The sequence below is a fragment of the Ochlerotatus camptorhynchus genome, unplaced genomic scaffold, assembly GCF_037179485.1.
Source record: "Ochlerotatus camptorhynchus isolate MF236.1 unplaced genomic scaffold, CSIRO-AGI_Acam_v1.1 ptg000246l, whole genome shotgun sequence".
NCBI lineage: Eukaryota > Metazoa > Arthropoda > Insecta > Diptera > Culicidae > Ochlerotatus > Ochlerotatus camptorhynchus.
This window is the reverse complement of record NW_027040736.1, coordinates 1,251,318-1,279,235: the sequence shown is the minus strand read 5'-3', so window position 1 is coordinate 1,279,235 and position 27,918 is coordinate 1,251,318. Positions and strand designations below refer to the sequence as shown.

The 27,918-nt window shown below is 40.2% G+C and overlaps 1 protein-coding gene across 1 annotated transcript in view; it reads right to left on the bottom strand.

The window, feature by feature from the left end:
- Positions 1-202: 202 nt before the first annotated feature.
- anne (anne boleyn) overlaps positions 203-27,918 on the bottom strand; it is a 47,657-nt gene continuing 19,941 nt past the window's right edge. The window contains exon 3 of the mRNA XM_065226180.1: positions 203-6,104. Coding sequence (XP_065082252.1) covers positions 2,657-6,104 — 3,448 coding nt within the window. The 3' untranslated portion in view covers positions 203-2,656. The remainder of the gene's footprint in view (positions 6,105-27,918) is intronic.

Sequence of the window (27,918 nt, the reverse complement as noted above, 5' to 3'; positions counted from 1 at the left end):
GCTCTTCTCCCCACTCATTGGGACATCCTCCTGTTGGATAGCCTGTTTTTTGACCGGTTGTTTGATCCTGTTGTCGGAAGGATAGTCCACAGTCTACCGACAGTTGTCTTACTGCAGTGAGGGGTAGTTCCATATCATGATCATCATCACGAATCTTGGATATTTTCACAATATTTCCAATGAGAAACACTCCGTTCGGATCTCGTGATATAATAACCTTTATTTGTTGTTGTAAAATATATCCCGGTATATGTACACAGTTTTTAGTTTAGTTTCTTGCTTTCCTTGTATTTATCTGTTTCCAATCTTTGAACCTATTACACTTTCAATGGCGTGAACTTGCTGCTGAGTGAGATTGTATACTTTTATATATGCACTGTTTACGACCCAACCTGCCAAATCAGCACTCAATTTGAAGCAGTTGCACATTTCTTTACAGTATTATTTTTTTTTCCTGCAGTAATAAATTACTATTATTTATTACAATTTAAGTGAAAAAATTGCTACATTAACGGTCCAAAAAACCAAACACATGTATTTCATGATCTAGTGAGGAGGAGTCCTGTTTGTTTGTTTGTTTGCTTTTTTTTTTTCTCTGTGAGTAACCTTTCAATGTGCCTTATATAGTTATCATTTTTAATGATGAATTACCGCTATTTAAAGTTGTTTTCCTTCGACGACTATCGACTGTCAACAGTAGTCGAAATAATCAAGAAGTTTTCTAACAAAGTGTTTGTAAATCAGAGGTCATAAATCGTTCATGGTAGTGGTTCTGTGTATGTCTGTGTGTGCAAGTGTGTGTGTGTGTGTGTGTTTCGTATAAATAATCCTTAAGTCGATTCCCGGTTTCGTTGAAGAATGCCATGACTAAATGAAATTCCTGACCAACACCGAGCTTTGCCGTGAATGTTTTGCTAAATTTCAAGAAACTATAATCGTACTAGTACTGTTGTATAATTCAAGCTAGGCGCGCGCGCGCGCGTGTGTGTGTGTGTGTGTGTGTGTGTTTATGTGTGTGTGTGTATGTGTGTGTATGAGATGTATTGTTATCTTTTTCTCCGTTCTGTTCTACGTTGGAAATCGCTAATCCTACATATACCTATCTCTTCCGGCAAACGAGATGGGCTGCTACTTGTGTCCTAGGTTTTGACTGCGAGATGAAAAGCGTTCTGAATGTTCACTCGTCAAGATGATTATACGGATTATACAGTAAAGATAGTGAGAATGTGTCGGTTTGTTTGTGTATGTTTTTCTTCCTTTTCGCACTTTTGAAACGAATACTGCAAATCTTTTTTTACGCAAAATTCGCTGTAAAATTTGCGAGTGTTTATCATTTAAGATTATGTTTTTACGAAAGTAGAGTTGTTTGGAACACTTCTTACTGTTTTTTTTCCTTTCCTTGGTTAAGAATTATCGATAGATATGTATTCTATCGGTAGTATTAAGGATAAAGTGCTTTGTTTTTTTGTTTATGATAATTACACATTTTGACAGCTATCGGGGAGATTTTCGAATTTCAGTTTGTTTACACTTGCTTTCTCTCTTTTTCTCTCCTTTTCTCATGCATGATTACCATTCTATCGACAAATAAATTAGGTTAGGACTACGTCATCAGCAAGTAGTAACCGTTATTATTAGAAACAAACAACTGCTGCGTATGAGTGGAAGTGAGTTTTGAAAGTTTGTGCTGTTTTTTGTTTTGGTTTACTTACTTGCAGATCAAAATTTCTTTGATTCAAATGTAAACAACCTGAGTCAAGGAAGCGTTGATGCTTTTCACAGCGGGGTACGTTCTTTGGTTTTCTGGTGAAGTCATTGTCTTTTTCCTTTTCTCATTTTAGTTCGGACCGTGTGGTGATGAAGATCCAAAGTATGTTACACTCATGTTGCGCAGCAGTGGAAATAACTGCCGTGCAACCAGTTTCAGTTGCGTTAGGATTTAAATGCTAAAATCGTGTCAAATTTTGCCTAAGTGCTATTTCGTTCTGGGATCCTTGATCCCACAGAAGTTTAAGGTAAGTTCCATTTCCTTGTACCGAAAAATCTCCCCTCTTTCATGTCGGATGTGCATCAAATTTCCGCGTGCAGAAGCGAAGAAGAACTCCGAAAGCCGGCTTGGAAATTATCCCTAATTACAGGCATCACTGTTACTTCTTTTCTGTACAAATTTTGATTATTGTCTTCCTTTGATTTCGATTCTGCACAGCGTGCGGCCAATATTTCCTGTATTTTCTCTCCGTCGTCATTATTCAACTCGCACAACTCGTCACTGCCATCTACATTCTGCTATCACAAGTGAAAACTTTATTTGCCTGGGCGTGTCCTTGGGTCCTAATGAAAACATAATACAATTATGGCACTTACAACTCTAATCACCGGAAAACAAATATTCTGAGCTCTTAATTTCTTTAAAAAAAAAATCCTATGCATGCAACTACTCGCTTCATTCAAAAAAACCTAAAAAAAACAAAACCTATACGCTTGGCAGTTTGCAGCTGCATTCCGCAGCGCAGTACGTAGGCAGTCTTCACTATTCCCCTAGTACACGACGTAGCGATCGCTACCGAAGATCGATCTGCTGCAGGCCCAGGAGCCACTCTTGCCGGTCGTTCGTCACCATGTTCGCCACTAGCTTCATCACCCACTGGAGGTGATGTCAGTAATCGTACTTCTCGCTGGACCAGCCGAGCACGGTTTTAAAATCGCTCGGATGCTGGACCTCCTTGCGGAAGTTGTGCTCGATCAGTAAGTACTTGCGCCGGGACTTGGCAATGTTGTGCCAGCGGTAGCGTAGCTTCTTGAACGCAATCTCGTCGATGATGAACTTTTCGATGAACAGCGCGATGATGAAGTTGGCCACCCCGTACCCGACTAAGTAGGCTCGGAAGGTCATGTCCTCCGCGGGGATGACTAGCTGGAACAGATTCTGGAGCCACTCCGGTGGATACAGAGTCAGGACGAGCGAGATACCAGTATTAACGATGATACTGATCAGGAAACCGTAGTTGGAGAAGATTGACCTGCGGTAGGGAGCTCCCTTGGAGAACACTATGGCCAGGATGATGTACTGGTAGCAGGATATGCAGAAGATGGCGTAGTTTTCGTAGCACCCGAGATCGTTCAGTGCAAGCTCGTCACTGTAGGTGAATGGAGTGAACCACGGTTGGGCGTGGATGTGATACCAACCGGCAACCTGAAAGCCCAGTGCTACGATCAGATGCAGTGCTAGCGATAGCAGTGGACTAAGCGATATCAGTGAGTTTGACGGGACTTGTTTCACCAGCGGCCCATCGTAGGACGAAGTTTTACCGAAGAAGAACGCTGTCACGGAAATGATGAAGAGATCTATATACAGGAACTCCAAATCCGTCAGGTTGGAATCGATGGAGTAGAGGATCAGCACCGAGGCAAACTGCACCAGCGAGTAGGCTGCCATGTACTTGAAGATACCAAACGATGTAACCAATGCTGCTCGTCCTTCCTTGATCACCTTGGGAACGCACGCAATCGTCGGGCTTTTCGAAGTAAACGGAGAAGCGACAGAGCTTTCAGCTTCCGACAGTGAGATGCCAGTATGCGCAGCCTTCAACGCTCCACAGTCGTTAGCTCCATCACCGCACATGGCTACATAGTAGCCTAGATTCTGCAGATCCGAGATCAAGTGCTGCTTCTGATCCGGGGACATTCGGGCAAACACCGTTCCAAAAGTTATGATCGTCGGTACCAACTCCGGGAAGTGCTCCTTTACAATCGCCCACGTCTTTCCCGTCAATGCGAACCGGAACGATCCCCCCTGCGCACTGCCCGAAACATCCTTCCCATTATCACCTTCGATGGCAATCCGGTGCTCGTCCTTTTCGAATCCGCTCAGTTGTGTCGAGATCGTGCATGTATCGACCGTCTCGCAACTGCTGACACTGTTGGACTGCGTCATCTGCGTATAGTTACCGTTTCGCTTGTCGTCGCTAACCTTGTTGTCGTTGATTATGTCCGACTGGGTCAGCTGCGGTTGCCCCGTTATATCATAGCTGAGGAAGTACTTGTTCGGAATAGCCTTATCCACATGAGCAGTCACCGTCACCAGACTCTGCCCCGGCATCACCATTCCGCAGTCGTGCGCCACACTTGCCGCCGTCAGCAGATTATCCCCTGTCACCATGATGCACCGGATGTTGGCCACATTCAAGCTCTCGATCACCTCCTCCGTATCCGTCTTCAACCGATTCTCCAATATCACAAATCCCAAAAACTCCAAATCACATTCCACCTTCTCGCGGGACACCTTCTGAATCTTGGAGTAGTTCATCTTCTTATCCAACGACTTGTAAGCGATCGCAATGATCCGATAGCCCTGCTGCGCGTAGAACCCAAGCTTCGAAGAAAAATCCTCCGGGATACTCTCCGGTTTGCAAAGTGAATTGATCATTTCGGGTGACCCCTTGACGTACACGTTGAAGTGATTGTCCGACAGCTTCCTCGTGATCACCGACATCCTCTGAAGAGCACTGGTAAATGAAAACTCCCGCACAATGCCGATATCGTTGGAATTATCATATGCCACGTCCAGTTCCAGATTCAGATCATCCTTCGAATCACCTCGGGGAGGCTTCACAATCGTCGGAAACAGCAAATCGTACTTGGTTTCATCGGAAACGTTTGCCTCCTCCAGAATCCATCCGGTAGATTCGAAGATCTTCAGATCCAATGGATCGCCTCGCATTTCCCCGTTGACGAAGGTGATCGAGTGACAAGTTACCATTCCGCCGAGCAAGTGCTCCGTCATCGGAAGTCGGGTAATTTGAGTCAGTGGAATCTGGAAGTTATTGGTGGAGTCCTTCGGCAGAACACCCCACATATCCAGTCCATCCTCGGTCAATGTACCCGTCTTATCAAAACAAACGCAATCGATACTACCGGATACGTTGATCGCTCGCGGTGATACACAGTAGATGTTGTTCTTCTGCAATCGCTTCTGAGCGTACATCCGACCGACGGTCATAGCTGCCGGCAGAGCTGGAGGAACGGCAATCGTGATCAAATCCAAAGACTCGACCACAATCTTCAGAGCGCCCACGCCTCGCATGATCTTAGTGACTACAGTGTATAGGAAACCACACCCAGCAGCGAAAGCTAGCACCATGATAAATTTGTACGAATCTTTCTCGAACTTGTAATCCACCGGAGGAGGGTACAGAATCGACCGGATCAATCCACCCTTGGCCGTAATGTTCCCGGTGTTGATCACCTTCACCAGAACCTTCTCGCTTCCGATGTAGCGAGTTTGGATGACCTTCGTTCCGCAGAACAACGTATGCCTGGCATGTTCCTTCTTGTCGTAGTTCAAATCTCGCTTCAACGGTAGCGGAGTCTTCGTAACTGGAACGCTCTCCCCCGTCAGCATCGATTCGTCCAGGATACAGTTTCCCGAGATCAAGACGGCGTCGCACTGCATCGTACACCCGGTTGCCGGAATTTCCACCACATCACCCGGCACCAGGAACCTGGTTTCAATCTGTTCCGATTGGCAGTCGTCCCGAACGACCGTGGCCGTGTCGCTATTTTTGACCGTCGAGTACAGCGCCTTCTGATTTTTCTGCGTCTGGATGATGGATGCCGTAATGCCGAAGCCGCTCATCAGGATAATCACCGTAGCGTAGTAGTAGTAATCGTAGACGAACCACAAGCACACGGAAAAAATTTGAAACACGTAGAATGGGTTCAGGACTTCCAGGAACAGTAGCGTGACGACGCCTTTTAGTGGGATCAGAATCTCGTTGGTTCCGTAGACCAACCGACGGATGCTCTGCTCGTAAGCCGACAGGCCCTTGTTGTGGTGGATGCTCACGCTGGGTACGAGCACATCCAAACCGGTCAGCTTAACGAATCGCTTGGATTCCTTGCTCCAGATGTAGCGCAGTTTCTTGCAGCTGAAGAATCGAATCTCGTTGAAATGGTCAAACTTTCCGCCGGACTGATGGTAGGCAACCTGGAACGGGGTGCTCTGGTTGAAGAACTGCATCTGATCGAAAATGCCAATCTGTGCCAGCTCTTTGACAATGTTTTGTGCATTGGGCGAGCGTCTCTTGGAATTGGAGGTGGCATCTCTGTAAGTAAAGAACAGATTGAAGTAGCACTGATTAGTAAACAGTCGTTATCTGGAGTTGTGAAATATTTTTCAAAACATAGGACAGGGTAGGCAGCTGGTTGGACAGATAAATGGCACGTGTTAAGTCACACACGTTTTGTAATAGTGGCTTGTCATGGCATGGCATGGGCGGTGAACGATGAGTGACAATGATTTAAATGGAACAAGTCACGCTACGGCCGCGGCTCCCCAGCTGCAGTGCAAATCTGTGCAAATAGGGTTTGTTGTTTTATTGATGGGAAGTGTTTATTAAACTGTTGCTGCTGATTGCTGCCGCAGTGGCGATCCGTCGCAACATGATACTTTTTAGATTATGAAGTGTCGTTGTGAGAAGTTACACTACTGAAGTGGAAAGAAAATGCGGACTTCTGACCTTCAGTGGATGTGGTTTGGTACGTCAAAGATCTGGAGGGCTCGTGCGAAAGGAAGTCTAGATTTTCAACCAAACCCAATCAACATCCATAGACATGAGATTACTTTAACAGTTCCTTTATGGGCGCTTGAGGGCAGTTAGTGCTCCGTTGAGCTTTTATGAAACATTTAATTTGGTTAAGTAAAATGAAGATTCCCTTGTTCAACTTGACTTCAATCTCTTTCTTTCTAAGTAAAGTCTGGATTCACCATTTTCGCACTTTGAAAAAAGAAACAACTCGTACAAGTACAGTCAACATATACAAAATCATTTGTAATCATAGCAAGCGCTGAGTTGTCAATTTGTATCACCAAGAGCATAGTGTGAACGATTATGTTATCACCTATCATATAACATGTTACAACTCCGTAAACCGTGTCCAATAGAACCTTCTTTTTTATTATTATAGTCACTTTAACGCTCTTGGGTCATTCGTGACTTGTCCGGGGGTGAGATTTGAACTCGTGACTTTGGCGTGAGAGGTATGGATGCTAACCATTACGCTGGGGTCGCCCTATAGAAGCTTCTAAAATATGAATTGTTCCCTAAACAATATGAAATGAGCCAATACAAATCACCGATGTTTATGGAATATTTCATCTCTTCTATTGGCCCATTTCATATTTTTTATGGAACAGTTAACTATTTTTTAGGGAAAATTGTATTTTTTTTATTTTTCATTTCTCCTGGTTTATGGAGAATATTTTTATATTACCTGGTGCAATAATACTTATTCATGGAGCCTCCACATTTCATCTTACATACCAAAGTAACCAAAAGTTCTGTTAAAAGGCTATTTGTGGCTTAAGCAGCTTGGTTGAAGGTGGTCTATAGAATTCTAAGCAGCATTATTTTTAAGTTGTTATAAGAACTTGAAAGTTCCGGTACCATAATTGAAGAGCATTCTTAGCAGCTTCTGGCGGAACTTGAACGGAATTTTTAGAAAATATATTAAAAAAAGATTTTTGTCCTCTACACCAATTTTATATTTAGTTCGTACTTTTATGAAATTTAATTTTTAAGTCAGGTCTTTATGCAAGTGATTGGTTTATCAGTGTTAGAAGTAGTATTGGAGCTGTTTGAAGAATTAAACCCAGTCCTTCTGCGTGAGAGCCCCAGAACGAAACGCTACGCCATCTGAGATATATTAAAGTGAACTGTTGTCCCGCCTACTGTTGAAGTTTTCAGTGCAAGCTGCTTGACTTGAATACGAAATACAACACCTTGATGAATTTTAATTTGGTGTTTGCCCGCATTGTATTCCAACCACTTGTGGCACAGTGGTTAGCGTTCGTAGATCGCATGCCAAATACACGGGTTTGAATGCAGGAAATTGATCTTTATTTTTTTATGTTTGGATTGAATATTGATGCACTGCATAAATATTTTTTTTTTTTTTTTCCTTTGTTTTGTTTTTTCCGTCGATCTTGTTTTCCGTGCTGAGCACCAATGCTACCGACGTGCCAGGAAGGCAGCTCCTACACCTGGACCCTACCTATCGACCCATCAACTCATGAACCGGGGACCAACGGCTTTACTTCCCATCCGAAGGAAGGCGTGATCAGAGATGTTATGCCTCAGAACATCCCGGCGGCGCCGACTGGGATTGAACCCAGGCCTGTTGGGGTGAGAGGTAATCACGCTTACCACTACACCACCGGCGCCGTTAACTGCATAAATATAAGAATTATGATTTATTTGAGCCACTGATCATTTCATATTTACCTGGGTACTGCGGACTCACTCAATGTGCTTGTCACTTGGGAGCCAGTCAGAACTGTCAAACGGGAGCCAAACATTCAGAAGCAAATAAACTCAGTTACTGTTCTTACCTCTCGTCAAGCATTGCAATCTCATAAAAATGATTCAAACTTTTTCATAACACATTCTTAATTGTAAGCTCAAAGACAAAAACCAACAGGCTCAATGATGAAAGTGTAAAAACCAGCATAGTTTTTATGACTCAGCTGCGTTTTCAATATCAGTAAAACATACTTTGGCGAAACATGGATGTAAACAAACTTTGATAGAGTCATGGGGGCTCGAGCACTCCTGGCTCAAAGCTTTTGGCGGGAATCAACTGAGAAAGACCAAAACAATTTTAAACCCGAACAAACTTTCAAGCAGTTTTCCATTGGCTTGCAAAATGAAATCGATTTACTGCGCAGTACTCAGAATTTTTTTTTATTAATTAATTTATTTGTACAGGCTCAATCGAATAAACTTTACAAGGCCAAGTTATCATAAACTCAGATATTTACGTACTTTATTTTGGTTCCTAAAAATGACTTGTGCAGATTGCTTCATGTGAGCTGTGATGGAACTTTTTAGAAACTTTCAAGTTGCTAAGAAGTTCCGCAGGGAACTTTTAAGATAATTTAAAGTTGCTAAGAAGTTCCGCTGGGAATTTTCGGAATTTTGTTATGGCCATGTTTTCAGCTTTGCCTGAAGCTCCTAAGAAGTGCTTAGGGATGCTTTTTGAAACTTTTTTTGAACTTCAAGAGTCTGAAGTTCCTCGTGTGCTTTCTATAGCTTCTAAAGTAGCCAAAAAGTTGTGTTGGAACTTTATGGAACTTCAAAGTGGGTTTTATCGTTGAATGCGAAACTTTTGGTTGCCTGGGATAAAGTTTTAAAGGACTTTATTTGAACATTATGGAACGTGGAATTTCTGTCGGAACTTTATTTGAACTTTATGGAACTTGAAGGTTCTGTCGGAACTTTATTTGAGCTTTATGGAACTTGAAGGGGTAGGTCACTCCACACACCAATCTTGGGTTATATTTTTTTTCAGTGTTCCGCAGGTACGCCGATTGTGCCCGTCATAGAGCAAGCTGCGATTGTTTGTAAAATACCCATTCCGGCAACCCGGTATTTCTGACACCTTGAATCTTTTGGCACAGACAAACAGACATAACACTCACAATCACATTCATCGCAAATAATGTTTTAGTTGGGAATGTGTTGCATTTTTCATGGTGGCGCCACTGAAGCATTGAGCAAGCCACCACATTTCGAACTTATCAGTGATGCCAGTTCTTTTTCACGTCTAGTTAGTAGATGTCAGCTCTTGAAAATGATAAGTGGTCAAGGCATCCCACTGGAGACACATACTACGTCTGACGAATACAGAAAAAAGTAGTTGAATATTACTTCAAAAGCGCTGCACATTAGTCATTCCGTTCCTAATATTACACTGTACGATTTACACAGAATTCAAGAACAAATCATGTTGATGACTGTAATATTCTATCAACTTTTACCTCTTTTACCAGTTATTGATGTTTAATACTTCACCATGAATTTCACTGATTGATACATATTATATATTTTTGCTGTACACACATTAAAGTGATGAGCGGGGGTAGAAAGGGCACTAATTAGTGATGCATTACCTTGTTTAAAAACTTGTTCCCAGCAAAAGAAAAAGCACACTAAACAAACAAAACAAATCCCTAAAAAAAGTCTTAGCTTCTGTGAATTTTTCCTACGGATCCTTATATCTGCAAAATTCAATCAATTTTATAGATCTACGGAAAATTTAGTAGAACCGACATAACTGACTTCCATCTGTTTTGTTTTTATTCAACACAGCTGACGCGTTGACAGAACGAGGGAAAAGCAACTGGTGAAAAAATGGCATAAACGAGGGATGCTCTGGTTGCACATCAATGCTTGGGAATGTGGATGATAGATGATGCTAGTGCGCATGTAAAATACGCTTGACGATATTTTTTGAAGAATTTTCTTCTAAGAGTTATGTCTGTTTGTCTATGGTTTTGGTTTGAAATCGCAAGGATAAATCGATCTAGCGGCATTTCGGATTTAAATCTATAAGTGAACCGAAGAGTGAACTGCTGATATGAATTCCTCTGGAATATTTAATTAGAGGATGTTCCTTAATATACCGCCAAACAGCTACACTATAGCTGAATATACAACAATCAAATGCCTACGAGATTGTTCCGAAGATATACCGATGGATGTGCCCCAGCTGTGCCGAATCTAAATGCGGCACAATTTGCTGAGTGACTTACCCCTTGGCTCGACGATATTTTTGAAGAATTTCCTTCTAAGTGTTATGTCTGTTTGTCTGTGGTATAGTTATACAGAGTTAGAGGACTTTTGTGCCGTCAAGAACAACCCTGTTGGATACTCTATGGGTATTTAAGGAGGAGGAGGAGAAGAAGAAGAAGAAGAAGAAGGAGGAGGAGGAGGAGGAGGAGGAGGAGGAGGAGGAGGAGGAGGAGGAGGAGGAGGAGGAGGAGGAGGAGGAGGAGGAGGAGGAGGAGGAGGAGGAGGAGGAGGAGGAGGAGGAGGAGGAGGAGGAGGAGGAGGAGGAGGAGGAGGAGGAGGAGGAGGAGGAGGAGGAGGAGGAGGAGGAGGAGGAGGAGGAGGAGGAGGAGGAGGAGGATAACCACCGTCAAACCGACATGAATGACCATACAAAGTATCATTAAATTTCTGATCAAAGCTCAAAACTGGCATCTGCCGCCGTGTTCGCGAAAAATGTGTATCCTAGCCATGCCACGCATTCAAATGTACGAGTTGGTTCGTGTCTAATCTATTCCGGGCAAATTATTTTTATCTAGATAACAAATTTCTATGGTTTTGACAGAAGGGATCGCTGCACATTTGAATACGACGTTACACGATCAAGTGTTAAGTTTAAGTTTCATGTCGGTTTGTCGGTGCTATAACCTTGGGTTAGCATTTGGGGTGGGCGGAGCGACCATTTGTGGACAGTGGCTTTTGGAGTTGATTTCTCAGGTTTCGGAGGGTGCCCGCGCGCTGACATTGGTATTCGACAAAGGGAGTTTTCTCTGTCAGATGCTGGTGTTAGATTGTGTGGGAGTATTCTGATGCTTAAGGAGTTTTGCTCCTTTTGAAATTGGTAGCTGGCAAGCTTGAGCAATACTAATTTGATAGAAACAAATATGGCCGCCATTAATTATAAACATGCTATATGAAAGCTCTGACGTTTCCCTTTCGAATAGAATGCAAACATTTAAATTTTATAAAGACCATTGACACCGTCTTGAACCAGAGGTTGTATAGAGTGAATTCTTTACACTAGACAACGAACAACACACCACATCCAATAGACCAGTAAGGAAATTTTCGGGTTGCGAAAATTGACTCCGGTTAAAGCGGGAATCGAACCCTCGTTTCGTGGCACTCAAAATACGCCTGATTGACGGGTGACGCCGCTAACCACAAAGCCCACATATATGCACAGGAATGCAGATTTCAACTTTATCAACTTATGTGTTACTTTCCAATTAGTTTATTATTAAATTAACCAATTTCAAATCCAAAATAGAAAATTGTTTTAGATTATTGGATTAATTTTCGGTAATGCCATGTTCAAACTAGGAGCTATTATATAAATTGTTTATAAGATTAACCAGAAGTCTAGTCTAAACATTACATAAATGTAATCCAGTTTTCATCATAAATTTGAATGTTAAAGTTTATTAGTGTTCTATCCATCAACATTACGAAAAGAAAGTGCTCTTTTGGCATGGCATGACAAACAATATCAATGTATCATATTCAGAATAATAATAAAGTTCTTCTTAAGAGGTTATCGCTCAGAAAAAAAATATTGGAATAATGCTATCTGAAATAAAAAAAAAAAACATCCCATTTTTTCATATTTTCGGTGCTGTAAACTTCCCATTAAAATTACCAGCAAATTCCCAAGCTTCTCTCCTCGTAATTATCTTGAAATTATCTTTGGAATTATCTTTGAAATTTTCTTTGGAATTTCCTAGAAATTCTCCTTAGCATTATCTTGTAATCCTGCATAAAATTCCTTCGCAAGTACATATTTAAATAATTAAATTCCTTTAAAAGTCTTCACCATTTTTTTTATCTGAACTCAAAACGCTTATCAGAAACCTGCGTAAATTCTCCTTTGAATTCCCTTGGAATTTCATACTGAATTTTCCTGAAACTCTGTTTATCCTCAGAATCTGATTTTTTTTATCGGAATTCATCTGATTTTTATCGAAATTCCTTTATACTTTTTCTGAATTTTCTTGAGTATTCCTTTGAAATCATTCTCAGAACACCCTTGATTCGGTGCGTAAATCTCTTTGAATTACTTTTAAAACTCATCTGGTATCTTCCTCACGATTCAAATTCAAGTCTATTCAGAATTACCTAGGAATTCAATTCATAACTTCCTTTCTTTTCTCCAGATATACTTTGGAATTAACCTCATAATTTCTTAGGAGTTTATCTCAAAATTATATTGGAATTATGGACACAGCTTCTTTAGAATTTTATCCAGGATTTTTTAGGAATCCACCTCAGCGTGTCCTTTGAATTAGCACTTTAATTCTTTTAAAAATTTCCCTACATTTTCATAAGTATTCTCGACAGAATTCAATAGGAAATCTTTAAATTGTTAGATCCCTGAAAGTTCTTTCAAGCACTTAAGACTTGAAAAAATTTCGTGGTTGTAATCCGGGATCTTGATTTTTTCAAGATCCCACATTTTGAATATTTTCTCAGTTTCAGATTGTTTTTTTTTCTAAATCTAGCATCAATAAGGATTTTACATTTACAAATCTCGAAAATATGTCGTAGATTAAGAATCTTAACATATTTTATTTATGTATGTATACATGGATGAAGGGTAGTACAAATAACCGCATGTGTCCTCAAAGCCCGTACTACACTGAGAGATGATCAGTTGCGTCTAGAAAATAATTGTTTGCATTGTTTTTTAATGTATTCGTATGAGGCAGCTTGTTTGCAACTCCATCCCATAATTTCACAGCTCGTTGATGAAAAGAGCATCTTTAAATCTCTGTACGACCATCTGGCGAGTGTTAAATTTCATGAGCGAGATGACCACAAAAATGTTTCTGGGACACTTGGGCCATTTGGGAGCGTCTCAAGCAAATCGACGTAACTGATTTTGTAAATAAACACTTCAATCGACGATTTGTGGCAACTGTTAGCTCACTAACAGAAACTAACAACACCAGCTAGTAGGGGAAAGACTCCCCTATCTGATGATGGTATTTCTCGCGCAACACGAGAAAAGGGCCTATCATTGTTGATCGATTCTCTTCATCGATTTTCTCTTTCGCGAATAACCCGACTGCAAATGGATTTCCCATTCAGTGTGTTGTTTCAGGCGCAAGCTAGCATCATCTTCTGTTGAACTGTGCTGCGAGCTTAGCGAGAAATTCGTTTATGTTGCCGTGGTAAACCAAAGAGAAATTCGATGAAGAGATTCGATCAACGAGGATAGGCCCTTTTTTTAAATGATACGCGAGATTTGTTTGCGTGGGTGAGTTAGCAGTTAAGACAAATCGTCGATTGAAGTGATTGGTTACAAAAGCATATAGGGTTAACTACCTCATTTCGGGCCTATTAAGCACAACCCGCACTTAGTCTTTCTTAATCTAGCGCAGTTTAGCACCAAACGGAATGATATTATTACTGATGGCTTCGAAATTTATTTACCTTTCCGTACGTGTCGTAAAATTTGATAAAGAAATACAAATTTTTGAGATATTTTTAAAAGTCTAACATTGCTTCTTGACGCCAAACTCGGCCTAACGGATTGAAATTCAATTGATACGCCAATGAATTCACTTCCGCCTATCAGATGAAGATAAAAATTAATTCGGTCAGAGCGCTTCTTTTGTTTTTGGGAATAATGGGTGCAAACCTTCATATCACGCGTTCTCATTGAGTTCGTTCCGTAGCGTTTAACTAAAGTATCGCACCAAACGGATAATTGACTTGTTTACTCTGAAATCATGGATTTATTTAAAGTTTTCTGCTCGATAGGCCCAATATGGGCGCTTAGGCCGAAGTAGTTCTCTACCCTACGTCGATTAGAATAGTTACGCTTGATCTGTTCTATTTTCAGGAAGCTGAGCGAATATGCATTAAGCATTTGACAGATGAGGGACAGATTTCATTTTCATTTTGCAGCGTTTGGTGGGGCAATGGGAGCGCAAGTCAATCCAAAGCCGAGTATAAAGGACGGGTAATGGCTGAATAGTCTATGCGGACCACTTGAACGCCACGGGAAAAGGACGGGATTGAAGAGGCCGGTTGTTGGGGGGTTTTGAGGAATGACACATAGTGATGCTAAATGTAAAGAAACCGAAAATCCATCTCCCACTGATTCATCCTTTCACATATATACCAAATTGATATTTTAAAGCAATAATCAAAATAAACAGACAATACATGAAAAGGCTAGTTGCCAGTTGCTTTAAAGGCTAGTTGCCTCCCTAAGCGGACCCTCCGCATCCTAACTCTTCTGTTAATCCACTTAATGCTACTAGGCTGTCTAAATTTTCTTATTTAAGTTCGTTTGATGATTATGATATCTCTAGTCTAATTTAATAAATAATTGAAATCTCTTATCTACCTACCATGCTTTATTAAGTACCTGCACTTGTGAATGTAATCTAAAATTTAACGTGTTTCAAGTTGTTTTTGACTTTGACCTATATTTAATATATATTAGTTCGTCCCAGGTGACACCTTCAAGTGACTAAAATCCTTCACTTTGAAGTTAGTTTCCTAGCTGAGTTTTAAATTACATAGGGTATATGCTTCAACTACACTCACACGTTTCCACTATGTCGCACCACAAAAATACGTATGGTTATGTCACAATAGAAGCACGCCACAGTGGAAATCCCGAGCCATAGTTCAAACACTTATCCCAAATCAAAATGTAGCACATATAAGATTAGTTGCAATACCATGTACAAAAATGGTGTGTAACATTGTTCCCTGAGTAATACCTCAATGAAAACAACAACGAAAGCTTGTCACGCAAGTAGAAGGAGCACTGTTGGGCACTTTCTGAAATATTTCAATAGTATAATTCCCTTGCAAACCCAAATAAATCTATCTGCGTAAAAAATAAATAAAATAAGAGTGATTTGCGGCAAAACCCGTCAGTATCGCACCCAACGTCAGTGCCTATACGAAAGCGTACTACAACGCGGCTTTCAAATAAAGGAGTAACAAGTGTGATACTATCACTTCAGGCTAGAACTTTGGTTCTCTTATGCAATGGTTCATCAGAGAGGGGAAGCTCGGTAATCCTCACCGCATGCTCATGACGCTATTTTGTCACGGCATGAGCCAACGATGCCGGACCTAAACCAACCGTCTCCAACGCTCCACTATGAAGCATAAGATTAGGCCCGCCCACCAACGTCCAGGTTAAAAAACTAGCCAAAGGGAGGGCATTTGACAGATGAGGGACAGATTGGGATAAAAAATGATATGATGGTGGGTCGCGAGTTTGTAAAATTTCTCGAAAAGAGCCATCATAAATAAAAGATTGAGAACCGTCCGGATAGGAGGATGTACAGTATGCAAAAAAAGTTTATCCACCCCCCCTACCACTTAACATTTTTTTTTGTTTTTCTGGTGAAAATCAGTTTAATTTTATGAGTGTTCCGCCATGATTTATCAATTTATGTTTATTTATCACATTGCCATTGAAAATACGGCGTTTATATCTTTTCTTGAGATTTCATGTGATAAATTATGAAAAATGGTAAAAAATTACGCAAAAAAAGTTTATCCACCCCCAAACGGATACTATGATTTAAGTGTGTTTTACAGAGTTTTAGTGTGTATTCTGCAACTTTATCGAATGTAAACATTGTGTCTATCTGTCATTTAGTGCTCTGAAAGTTTTCGTGCTCAAAATTTCAGTTTTGTGTTCAAAATTGGAAGTTATTTGTTTCAAAATGCCCAAAAAAGACCAAATTTCGATCAGTATCCGAAATTTGAGTATTGAACGTCACAAAACTGGTAAAAGCTACCGTGATATTGCCGATATTGTCCAGATTCACAAAGATACGGTCGCTAGAATTGTGCAGATGTACAAAAAGCGTGGTTCTATCTCACCAGCTAAGCGATCGGGGCGACCTTCAAAGACAACTGGCCGAATTGACAGAGCTATCGTGAAGAAGGCGTAGCTGGACCGGGGACTATCAGCTCCGAAAATTGCGAAACAGATTGAAAGCGAGTTTTCCATTCAACTGACATCACAATCCGTACGAAATCGTCTTCATAAGAAAAGTCTTAAGGGCAGAGTAGCTCTTAAGAAGCCATGGTTGTCCGCATAAAATTTTAAAAAAAGATTGAAGTGGGCCCAGGACCACATTTCATGGACCATGACGAGACGAAAGTAATGCTATTTGGGTCTGATGGTATCAATGGTGACCCAAATAGCATTACTTTCGTCTCGTCTGACCTGATCACCTTATTCCAGTCATCACTAGTCCATGAAATGTGGTCCTGGGCCCACTTCAATCTTTTTTTTTTTAATTTTATGCGGACAGCATGGCTTCTTAAGAGCTACTCTGCCCTTAAGACTTTTCTTATGAAGACGATTTCTTATGGATTGTGATGTCAGCTAAATGGAAAACTCGCTTTCAATCTGTTTCGCAATTTCTGGAGCTCATAGTCCCCGGTCCAGCTCTGCCTTCTTCACGATAGCTCTGTCAATTCGGCCAGTTGTCTTTGAAGGACGCCCCGATCGCTTAGCTGGTGAGATAGAACCACGCTTTTTGTACATCTGCACAATTCTAGCGACCGTATCTTTGTGAATCTGGACAATATCGGCAATATCACGGTAGCTTTTGCGAGTTTTGTGATGTTCAATAATCAAATTTCGGATACTGATCGAAATTTGATCTTTTTTTAGGCATTTTGAAATAAATAACTTCCAATTTTGAACACAAAACTGAAATTTTGAGTGCGAAAACTTTCAGAGCACTAAATGACAGATAGACACAATGTTTACATTCGATAAAGTTGCAGAATACACACTAAAACTCGATAAAACACACTTAAATCATAGTATCCGTTTGGGGGTGAATAAACTTTTTTTGCGTAATTTTTTACCATTTTTCATAGTTTATCACATGAAATCTCAAGAAAAGATATAAACGCCGTATTTTCAATGGCAATGTGATAAATAAACATAAATTGATAAATCATGGCGGAACACTCATAAAATTAAACTGATTTTCACCAGAAAAACAAAAAGAAATGTTAATTGGTAGGGGGGTGGATAAACTTTTTTTGCATACTGTAACTGAGGATTTGAAAACAACATAAGCCCAATCTTGTGATGGTCTATCAACGGAGATGTACAATGCATCGTTTAGGTTATTTGTCTGACACGACCAAGTCATTCGCAAACGTCCTCGGACCCACCGCAACGGAATTCTGCCGCATTCGAAAACAAGTTTCGCCGCCGCTAGAGATCCATCATTGCGAGTGTACCAGAGGAGGCGATAATTATTCTTAATGAATCTGCATGTTAAAGTAGTTTTGTACGCCACCAGCTACCGAGCAAAGGTCACGTTTTGTAGATGACGATGTTGTCGCTACAGCTGGTAAAATATCCACACAACAGGTTAAGCCCAGGCTGGTTCGTGTCTGAATAACCCTTCAGCGCCGGGTACTTCATAGGGACCAGTCTAGAGCACTTGTTGAACCCGCATCGATGCCCTCGGTTGGTTGATTGGCTAGAACAAAGGAGCGCAATGAAGCAAAGTAATCAATCCCCACAGCCAATTCCGGCAATCTAATAGTGATTCGATCGGAACGACCACGGTAGTGGCAAATTGACCCTGGAATTGGATTTGATTTTTTCTTTTTCTGCAAACAACGTGTGCGTGTGGACCACGGGGCATGGGAAAGGTGGGGGGGAGGGCTTTAGAACGAAATGACGCAATTCATAGCGATTGGTAATTAAGCGAAATCGAATTGTTGGAACAACTGGAACACGATAGTTGAAAGGGGTGCGATTTCATTATGTTTGCAAGTCGTAGCCAGTTTCGGTTCGGAGAGTTCGGATTGTGCAAGGGTAGCTTTTTGCACCGTGCATAGTGTCGTCGAGTGCAGTCCGAATCGGTACGAAATGTGGGAACTGCAAACATCAGTATGCGCACACTTTGGCAGTTTCAAGACTGGTGTCATTGGAAATTTGTTGTCCTAGGGCGCGTGGTGAAGAAGACGGTTCGATTGGCGAAACTGACTTGTGGTCGTCGCATATGGCCCGAGGAATCGAAAACGTAAAGATTGCAGGTGCAGCGTTTCTAGTGGTTGTTTTGTTTTTTGCTGACATTTTGCGACATGCCAATAAATTAATATCAGAGGGATTTTTTTTCCAGTGATGATGTTGCACAATAGGAACTGACCTCAGTTTTTAATGGCAGCTATGTTTTGTGAATTAAATATGAATGAGGATTTCTGTAAATACTGTAGATACAAACAAAATGTGGGATCTTCAAATTGACTGAAGAATGAAGAAGATTTCATTATTTTTTGCAATATGTTTTATTAGGCATTAAATTGAAAGCTGCCTTCCAGCGACTGTGATTGGTGGCCATTTTGTAATCTAAGCTACAGAAAACGTTTAATGGTGAACATTAAACTGGTTATTCCCTAAAGCATGATCCAAGATATTTTTAAAATTTGCGATTCCTGATTTGAAATCGATTGAGCAGTGTGGAGCGAAACCGAAAATTTTGAACCACCCTAATACCTAATCATCTCATCGAACGCATACCACGTGCCCCAGTAACAGCGTTCGTATAACAACCTCTCGTAAAAGGCAGTGACCATCTTATCTCGTTCTTGACAAAAAATTCAAGTACAATTGTGAGAAAAAATCGCCATTCCTTTGATACGAAATTTCTGTTCATGGGCCCGAATCTACAATCAATCTTATCAACCGAAATTAAACACGTATTTACGTTCGTCGATTGATTGCTGCTTTCGATATTTCACACGAGTTTCTGAGCTGATAAAGTTGAATTTAAATTCATCAAGTATTGTTAAGGTAAATTGGATTCCCCTCCCCTCTGCTTGACTGAAAAAGATAACTTGCGACAAATTGCGAAAGTCCCATCTTGAATATCAGTCACCACACAAATTCCCCGCTTCCATTCGATGAGTAATTCATTGCATTCCATATTTCAAACAAGGAAAAATGTGACAAAGTGGCCTAGCAGCATGTCGCAATTCATTCATAAAAAAACAGTGAGTAGGTTATAAGAAAAAGAACCACGTTAAGTGACGTACGGACTCGCTCTCGCTGCCACGCCGCCATGGCGAATGTGAAATAAAGACATCCACTGACACACCATGTAAATAGCAAATACAGCTTTTGCCTCACAGTCTATAGCTATGTGAGGCTTTCCTAATAGCGAAATATGTACCACACGCCGCTTAGGTAGGCACCGGGCAAGTAAAGTTATAAAATCCTTATCTCTAGGGTACTACAACTGCCATCACCGACCGTGTCGGTCGCTCGGTTGATTGTCGCTGCTGCCGCCACGATTGAAAACGGTGAATAATAGAAAATCTGAAGTGAAGTACTCCGCTCCGTATACAGAGAGAGAGTCCTATCTATAGTTAAGGTTTCCTTGTTCACCTCGCAACTTGTTAAGGTGCACAAAGGGATAAACCTTAACAATACCACTTGCTGGCACGCTATATGGGATATACAAATTTCAGGTGAAACGAATGCTCCAAATGATAGCCTGCGGGCGAATGGGAAGGAACAGCCGCTAATTCCTGTTTTAACGAGGCCGAGGCCGTAAAACTAGGATAGGATGTCCTTGAACTCTTGCCAAAATGTTAGGCACCCATCGCACGCAACGAATCGGTATGATGGCGCATTATCGGGCACCGTTTTTTTTCTGGGATACGGAAGCAAACATCAGATAATGCCTTTTGGAGATCGGAAACTATTTGGCGGCTCGTTAAAATGACATTAGCCGTTTTTTCTGCTCGAGCGGGGGAGTGTTGCCTGAAACAGCCAATAGTACCGTGTTAACGTAAACAAAAGGGGAACTACATGCAGGAATGTTGAGCATTTAATGCTTGAATCGACACTAACAGTGTCGTAAAACGCTTATTTACGCGGAAGATGTCGTAAATGTCTTCATCAGAGATGCCAAGTAATGTGCCTTTTGGGTCTTATTTTGAACGATGTTGGAGGGACAAAAATGGGCGGAATGCAGCATGGCAGCAAGCACTGAGTTTAATTTTCCGATCGAGGCGACTTCTCGATAGGGTTGAGATTTGTCATTCACATGATATTGACAAAATTGTTTATCACGTAGTCACTGATAAACTGGATCCATAAAAAAAACCTTTGTCAAAATCTCATTAATTTGTTCGTCAATGACAAAGATTCACCGTGCAATTTCGTGCATTCTATGTCACATTATTGTTATTTAGGGGATACTAAAAATAACTAGGATAGGCAAATTTTTGGTCAACTTTGCAGTGTTGCAACTTCGTCAAATATGGTCCGATTTATATTCTTCCAAAAGCTTTCGATTGGAAAACAAACAAATCGATTTATAACAGAATTTTATACCGTGCCGATTCAAATTTCGGACACTTAAACTCGAATTTCGGACACTTTTAAAAGTTGATTATCGCGGTCGAATATGATCCACATGTCTTGTAAATTTTAAATTTTTTTGACTAGTGCCCTCCACGATCATCTAACATTATTACTTTGTTTCTAACTGGATGTAATATTTAATTAAAAATGAAAGTGTCCGAAATTTGAATCGTCCGAAATTTGAATCGGAACGGTAAGCTTGATCGGCCATAAATGAAAGAATTTATATGCGTATGTAATGCTGATACAGTGCAACTTATAAGTGCTTGTTGGTTACTTGGGTGGTGCCTCAGAAAACGCGTAGATGAAGGATGGAAATAAATCTCCTTCAGTGGTAGGGTAATTGATTCTGGTTGGACCTATCCAAAAACTGATGATGGTTGGACCTATTTTTTCAATCGCTAGTTTAGTCAATCTTCGCTTATATTTTTTTAAATCGCTTTACTATCATAAAAAAACTATTTTGCTTCAATTTGCATGAGGGTTTTATTGAAAAAAAAAACTTCAAAACAATTGAGTTTCAATGTGTTTTCAAAACAGTTCACTTTCCATGCATTAGCTCATTATCATGCCTTACTTTCAAACATACAAAAAAGGGATATTTTTACATTCTTTATCATTTTCATGAAGTATAATACTGCGTTAAGATGTAAACAACACGTTAGTACGCCATTTATCCATTGGTTTCACTGACATGTTTGAATAATTGACGAAATTCGAATAGATAATATGATCATGGTTGGACCTGTGTTTCCTAAGACGGCCGCTAGGTGCGCTTCGGTTTGTTTACATCCTTCATGCGCAGCTGATTTGAATTCGATTTCGTGTTGGCCGAATGTTCAGTTTTTTTCGATTGAAAAAATGGCTAAAGAAAAGGGTTATACAGCCAAAAATCTTCAAGAGTCTGTTCTTTTAGTGCGAAATAAATCACTTACCGCGTATCAGACACAAAAAAGGTACAATATTCCAAAAACGACACTTCACGCATAAATTAAGGAAAGCCACGGCAAGAAATATAGAAGTGAAATAGTGTTGAATGTTGATTTGGAGAACCAACTGGGGGATTAGGTTTGTATGTGCGCTGCTTCTGACAGTCCCAAGCCGACCAAAGAGATCTTGGAAGCTCCTAAGTACCATGCGTCACTAGTTGGGCGTAAATTTAAAGGAGGAATTCCATCGTCAGGTTGACTGAAAGCGTAACCACCGATTTCCGAACCACCCCGAAAGCGCCGAAAGAATCTGTTAATATGAATTTACATTAAGCCTTTCTCATACACCTTCTGTGTGTGAATTAACTTGAAATCCAATGTTATCAAACTAATAATTGCAAACTGAAACTTATTTCCGAAAAAAATAAAAAATTCTAGAAAAAAAAACTATAAAACCGGAATTAATTCACGTGTGGTGTGATCTTCATATTCCTGTAGATTCTGATATTCTGTTATTTTAGGCTCCTAAATTCCCCGGGGCACTCAGAATATGCCCGGAAGTGGCCAATGTGGTCCCAGGCACTCAATATTATTATTGATCTTGTTATAGAATTTGGATGCATTGTGAAGTGTCGCATGATAGGTTTTATTCCTTCCATGTCAAATTAAGGTTCATGTTCCATATTCCCCTTGATGCGGCCATATCTCCGGAACCAGTTGATCGATTCCAAAAGTATTCGATAGCTTTCAATGGGATCACAATACCTATAGTTTAACGTTAATTTTTTTCCAAATCGTGTCAGTGATTTACGAGAAAATGCGCCATGATGAATAGCTAATGCGTGGAAAGTGAACTTTTTTAAAAACGCAGAGGAATTCAAATTTGTTGATTTTTTTAAAATAACAAATTCATAAAAACTGTATAAAAAGAGATTTTTTTTTTCATGAAACCAATAAGCTCTAAACAAAGTTTTTGAACAAATATGGGCTAACCTAGCATTTGCAAAAATAGGTCCAACCATCATCATTTTTTTGGTCCAACCAAGATCAGCATAGGTCTAACCAACATCATAATTCTTTGCTGAATAAAAACGTTTTTTAAAATCACATTTGTTCATAATATTTAACTTTTTTTGTTATGATTAGAATCAAGAAAGGTAGATCTTTTCCCTTAGCACGCATTTTCCATAATTATATGTTGAATTCATAAAAAAAAATCCGCCATGAATTTTAACATCGTGTGAAACCGGCCTAAATAGGCCAGCCATCATCAGTTACGCTAATTATTTTACTTAAGACAGAATTGATCAATGTACACGGTAAGTAAAAAATGCTCAAACTCAACGTTTGGTTCTATCATTTGAGGTCCACCGTTGAGTGAATCAGAAAAGTGACGTTTGCTAAAATTTACTTGTCTATTGAGTAATAACCCAAGTAACATATCACGATTTATATTATATAAGACTTCCCGTATTTTTTTAAAAGTTACTCGTTTGTGAATTGTGTTGCATAAAGTAATTAACGAAGAATATCTAGCAATATTTATCGTACATTTCATTTAACAGTGTTCACTCGGCTGTCGACAAAAGCAGGCCACTCTCGATGTGTGCCGCGCGATCGTCTGTTTTCTCGGCAGCAACCATTGTGTGGTCCTCCTCATTGTTCTTCATCAGCAGTTCTTTCGGTCGATGCGTCGTCGACTTTGGAAAGCAACCGTTTCGTGATGAGTGTGTGAGTGCTGACCACGTTTTGCGTCCATTGCTGCAATGGACGCGCTCTGACCCTCGTTGGCGTACAACAATTTGCCATACAATGAAACCACTGGAAGCGGCTCCAGTTCTGATGGAGGAGGCTTTTTGGATAGCGGAAGATAAAGTGTTTATTGTGTTGTACCTTTTGACTATAGTTTTAAGATGTATTGTATAGTGACCAAGAATCCTCGGCTCTGTAAAGTTAATTCGGTTGAGCCTTATCAAATAAATTAATAAACAAAACAAATTTCATTTAACACGCTGATAACAAAAAACACGCTGCAATTCAAAGTAAAAATGAACTCAATATTCAGTTAAAAGTACTCAACCGTCATGTTTTCACCGCTGGGTACTTTTAACTTATTTTTGGATGAAAATCATAGCAACCTGCGCTGCGTCGATGCTGTCATTTTTTTGTGTTCCATCGCATCTGTACGTGCTCCATTAGTCATCGTATTAATCTTCGTGAATTGTGGGGTACAAAGTGACAAGAACAGTTTGGACACAAGTAAACTGTGAGTGTTTTTAGTTCCATTGTTTACTGAAGTCTCAATTTGTATCTTCTACTGCAGGAGCATCCCAAAAAGTCGATGAGGATTTATTGTGCTGCGGACGAGTGGTTTCGAGTGGACGAGCGGTCGTGGAAGTGTTTATGAATTGCTATGTTATATCTTCAAATAAATTCAGTTAAATTTTGGTTGTAATACATTCGATGGCTTCGATTCTAAAGAAAAGAAAATTATAAAACAAAAAAAAACCAACGTTGGGTAAATTTTACCTTAATTCTTGATCAGGATTACTCAAAATTGAGTTTTCTTCTTTAACTTAATTTTACTGAAGCCACGTGTTGTGTGAAAGGAACTTAATTTTAGGTACTTTTTTCTTAACGTGTATGTATGGGTCACATGGACTGTGCTTAGAAAACTGGTGGCAATTTAGTGGGAACAAATTGTGTACTCCGTTTCAATTCCAGGGCTGTTACAAAATTTTCTAAATTTGATACACGAAATCCACGTCTTCAAATACTAATCCACGATAAACAAAAAAATTGCTTTCATTTCTAAAAATAATATTTCTATTCCTACTTCATAACATTTCAAGCTTATATCTTATAGCATATCAGCTCTTTGCTCTTAACTTAGTGTTCTTTGGAGCACTTCCACAATTTAATTGAAAGCTTTCTATGCCTGTATCATCCTACGCCCAATAAAGTAGATAAATTGAAGTAATGAAATTGGGTTGTTAGCGGAATGTAATGAAGTAATGAAATTGGGTTGTTAGCGGAACAGCAAAAAAAGGTTATCTTCCATTTAATTCCACTTAATTAATTTTGGTATCCATGACAGATACGTATTTCGACTACAATGTGCAGTCTTCATCAGTGTCATTCCCACTAAAGAACTTATCAAAATCTAACCCCCTTAAGTACTCATCCTGGCGCGCTTTGTCAATTCCCTTGCGTTTGACATTTAAACACTACCGCCATCTGTTCAGCGTACTACCCACCACAGTGTACTCAACAGGTGGCGATAATGTTTTAGCGACGAGGTTTTACAGTGAGAAATATTCAATGTGTTATGTCTGTTTGTCTGTGTTATTACCATATATATTGGAAATTCAAGGTTCTCCAAATCGTGCTATCAGTTGATTTGTTCTACTAGATCAACCAAGACTGGGACCATATCTGTAGTATCGAAATATGTCCAATCAGGTTCAAAATGTCTATGTGGATCATGCATGGCCTATTGCTATACCAGATGTTCTAGGTTCTCCAAATGGTCCTGGAGATCAGTTGATTTGTTCTACTAGATCAACCAAGCCTGGGACAATATCTGTAGTATCGAAATATGTCCAGTATATAGTGACTATATGGATCATACACGACCTAATTGCAAGTATTGCAGATGTTCTAGGTTTTCCAAATCGTCCTGGAGTTCAGATAATTTGATGTACTAGATCAACCAGGACCAGAATAATGTCTGTATACTTCCAAGCAGATTTACATTGAGTATGTGGATTGTGCATGACCTATCGTCATGTATACCAGATGTTATAGGTTCTCCAAACCGTCCTGGAGATCAGTTAATTTGTTCTACTAGAACAACTAAGACTGGGGACAAGCAAAACAGATTCACAGTGTCTATGTGGATCATGCATGACCTATTGCCGTGTATAACAGATGCTCTAGGTTCTCCAAATCATCCTGAAGTTTAGATGATTTATTCTACTAGACCAACTATGACTGGGATAATGTCTGTAGCATCGAAATATGTCCAAAAAGTTTCATAGTGCCTATGTGTATAATGCGCGATTTATTCCCATGTATACCCGATGTTCTAGGTTTTCCAAATCATCCTGCAGTTCAGATGATTTGTTCTACTAGATCAAAAAAGACTGGGATAATATCTGAGGTATCGAAACATAGATTTGGAATTCCTAGAACATCTGGCATATACTCCAGACCGTGCTCACTTCACCAATCGCAGTTCCTCAATAGAATATGATCTGTCCATGAAACAAGTGATTCATGGGATTCTAGATCAACTTCGAACTATTATTATCCCACGTATTTTTACTGAAAAGTACCAACACGTCAATTGCGTGAAAAGATATTTTACAGACGGGTCACGTCTCAATGGATCCACTGGCTTCGGTGTCTTCAATGAAAACTCTAGCGCCTTCCGCAAAGTCCAGGAACCTTGTTCCGTTTTTGTTGCTGAGCTGGCAGCAATCAACTTCGCATTGGGGATGATTTCCAACATGCCCGCAGACTATTACTTCATCTTCTCGGATAGTCTCAGTTCGATTGAGGCTATTCGGTCGATGAAACAAGGTAGGCATTCATCTTATTTCCTTTCAAAGGTAAGGGAGCAGATGAGTGTGCTGGTCGAAAGATCATATATGATTACCTTTGTATGGGTCCCCTCACATTGCTCAATCCCAGGCAATGAGAAGGCGGACTCTCTCTCAAAGGTGGGCGCGCAGGACAACAAATGACAGGCAAATTTCACACGATGAATTTTACCATTTAATGCGTCAGAGTACCCTTTCGAGTTGGCAAACCGATTGCGACACTGGAAATCTTGAACGGTGGTTTCATTCAATTATTCCTAATGTTTCTTCGAGAGCGTTGTTTAAAGGCTTGGGCTTAAGTCGTGTCTTCATTCGCGTGATGAGTAGACTTATGTCCAACCACTACTCGCTAGATGCTCATCTCAATAGAATAAACCTCGTGGACAGCAACATATGTCGGTGTGGAAACGGTTACGACGACATCGATCACGCAGTTTGGCAATGTACGGATAATGACGCCGCCAGAGAGCGACTTTTGAATACCCTCGAGGCCCAAGGAAGATAACCCCATATCCCTATCAGAGACGTGTTGGGTACCCGCGATCTCTGCTATATGCAGTCGATTTATGTGTTTCTGCAAATGTCTAGTATAAGAATTTAATTCATTTGTCTTTTGTATCTCTTTATTAGTCTTTGTTTGTCTTGTCCCCCGTCTCGATGAGTCTCATCGTCGCCCACTGGTCACCATAGCCGGTCGAACTACAGACGAATCTAGAACCACACTACCGTTCATACTGGCGAAATCGCTCTGATGAGACAACGAAACCCTACCCCAAGCTCCTCCCCTTTTCCTATCCTTCAACAATGTACCTCTCTAACCTCAAGTAAGCCGCGAGTATTCGGCCCAACTCCTACTAGACATAGAATTAAGTGAATTTTGTTACAAACAAAGAACAATGAATTACCGACTCCGTAAAGGTAACGCGATTGAGCCATACAAATAAACGAATTAAATTAAAAAAAAACACATCTGGCATACACAGAAATAGTTTGGCAAGATTCACATAGACACTGCAATTTTTTTTGGACATATGTATTTCGATACTACATATATTGTATTAGTCTTGGATGATCTAGTAGAACAAATAATATGATCTCCAGAATGATTTTAGAACCTATAACGTCTTGTATACATAGCAATAGGTCGGGCATGATCCACATAGACTCTATGAATCTGCTTGGACATAATTCGATACTACAGGCATTCCAAGTAACCAAAAGCTCCGCATTCAGCTATAAAACTCACTTTCAAGACAGAACTTTCAAGTTCCATAAAGTTCAAATTAAGTTCCGACAGAACTTCCAAGTTCCATAAAGTTCAAATAAAGTTCCGACAGAACTTTCTTCCCAAGCAACCAAAAGTTCGACATTCAACGATAAAACCCACTTTC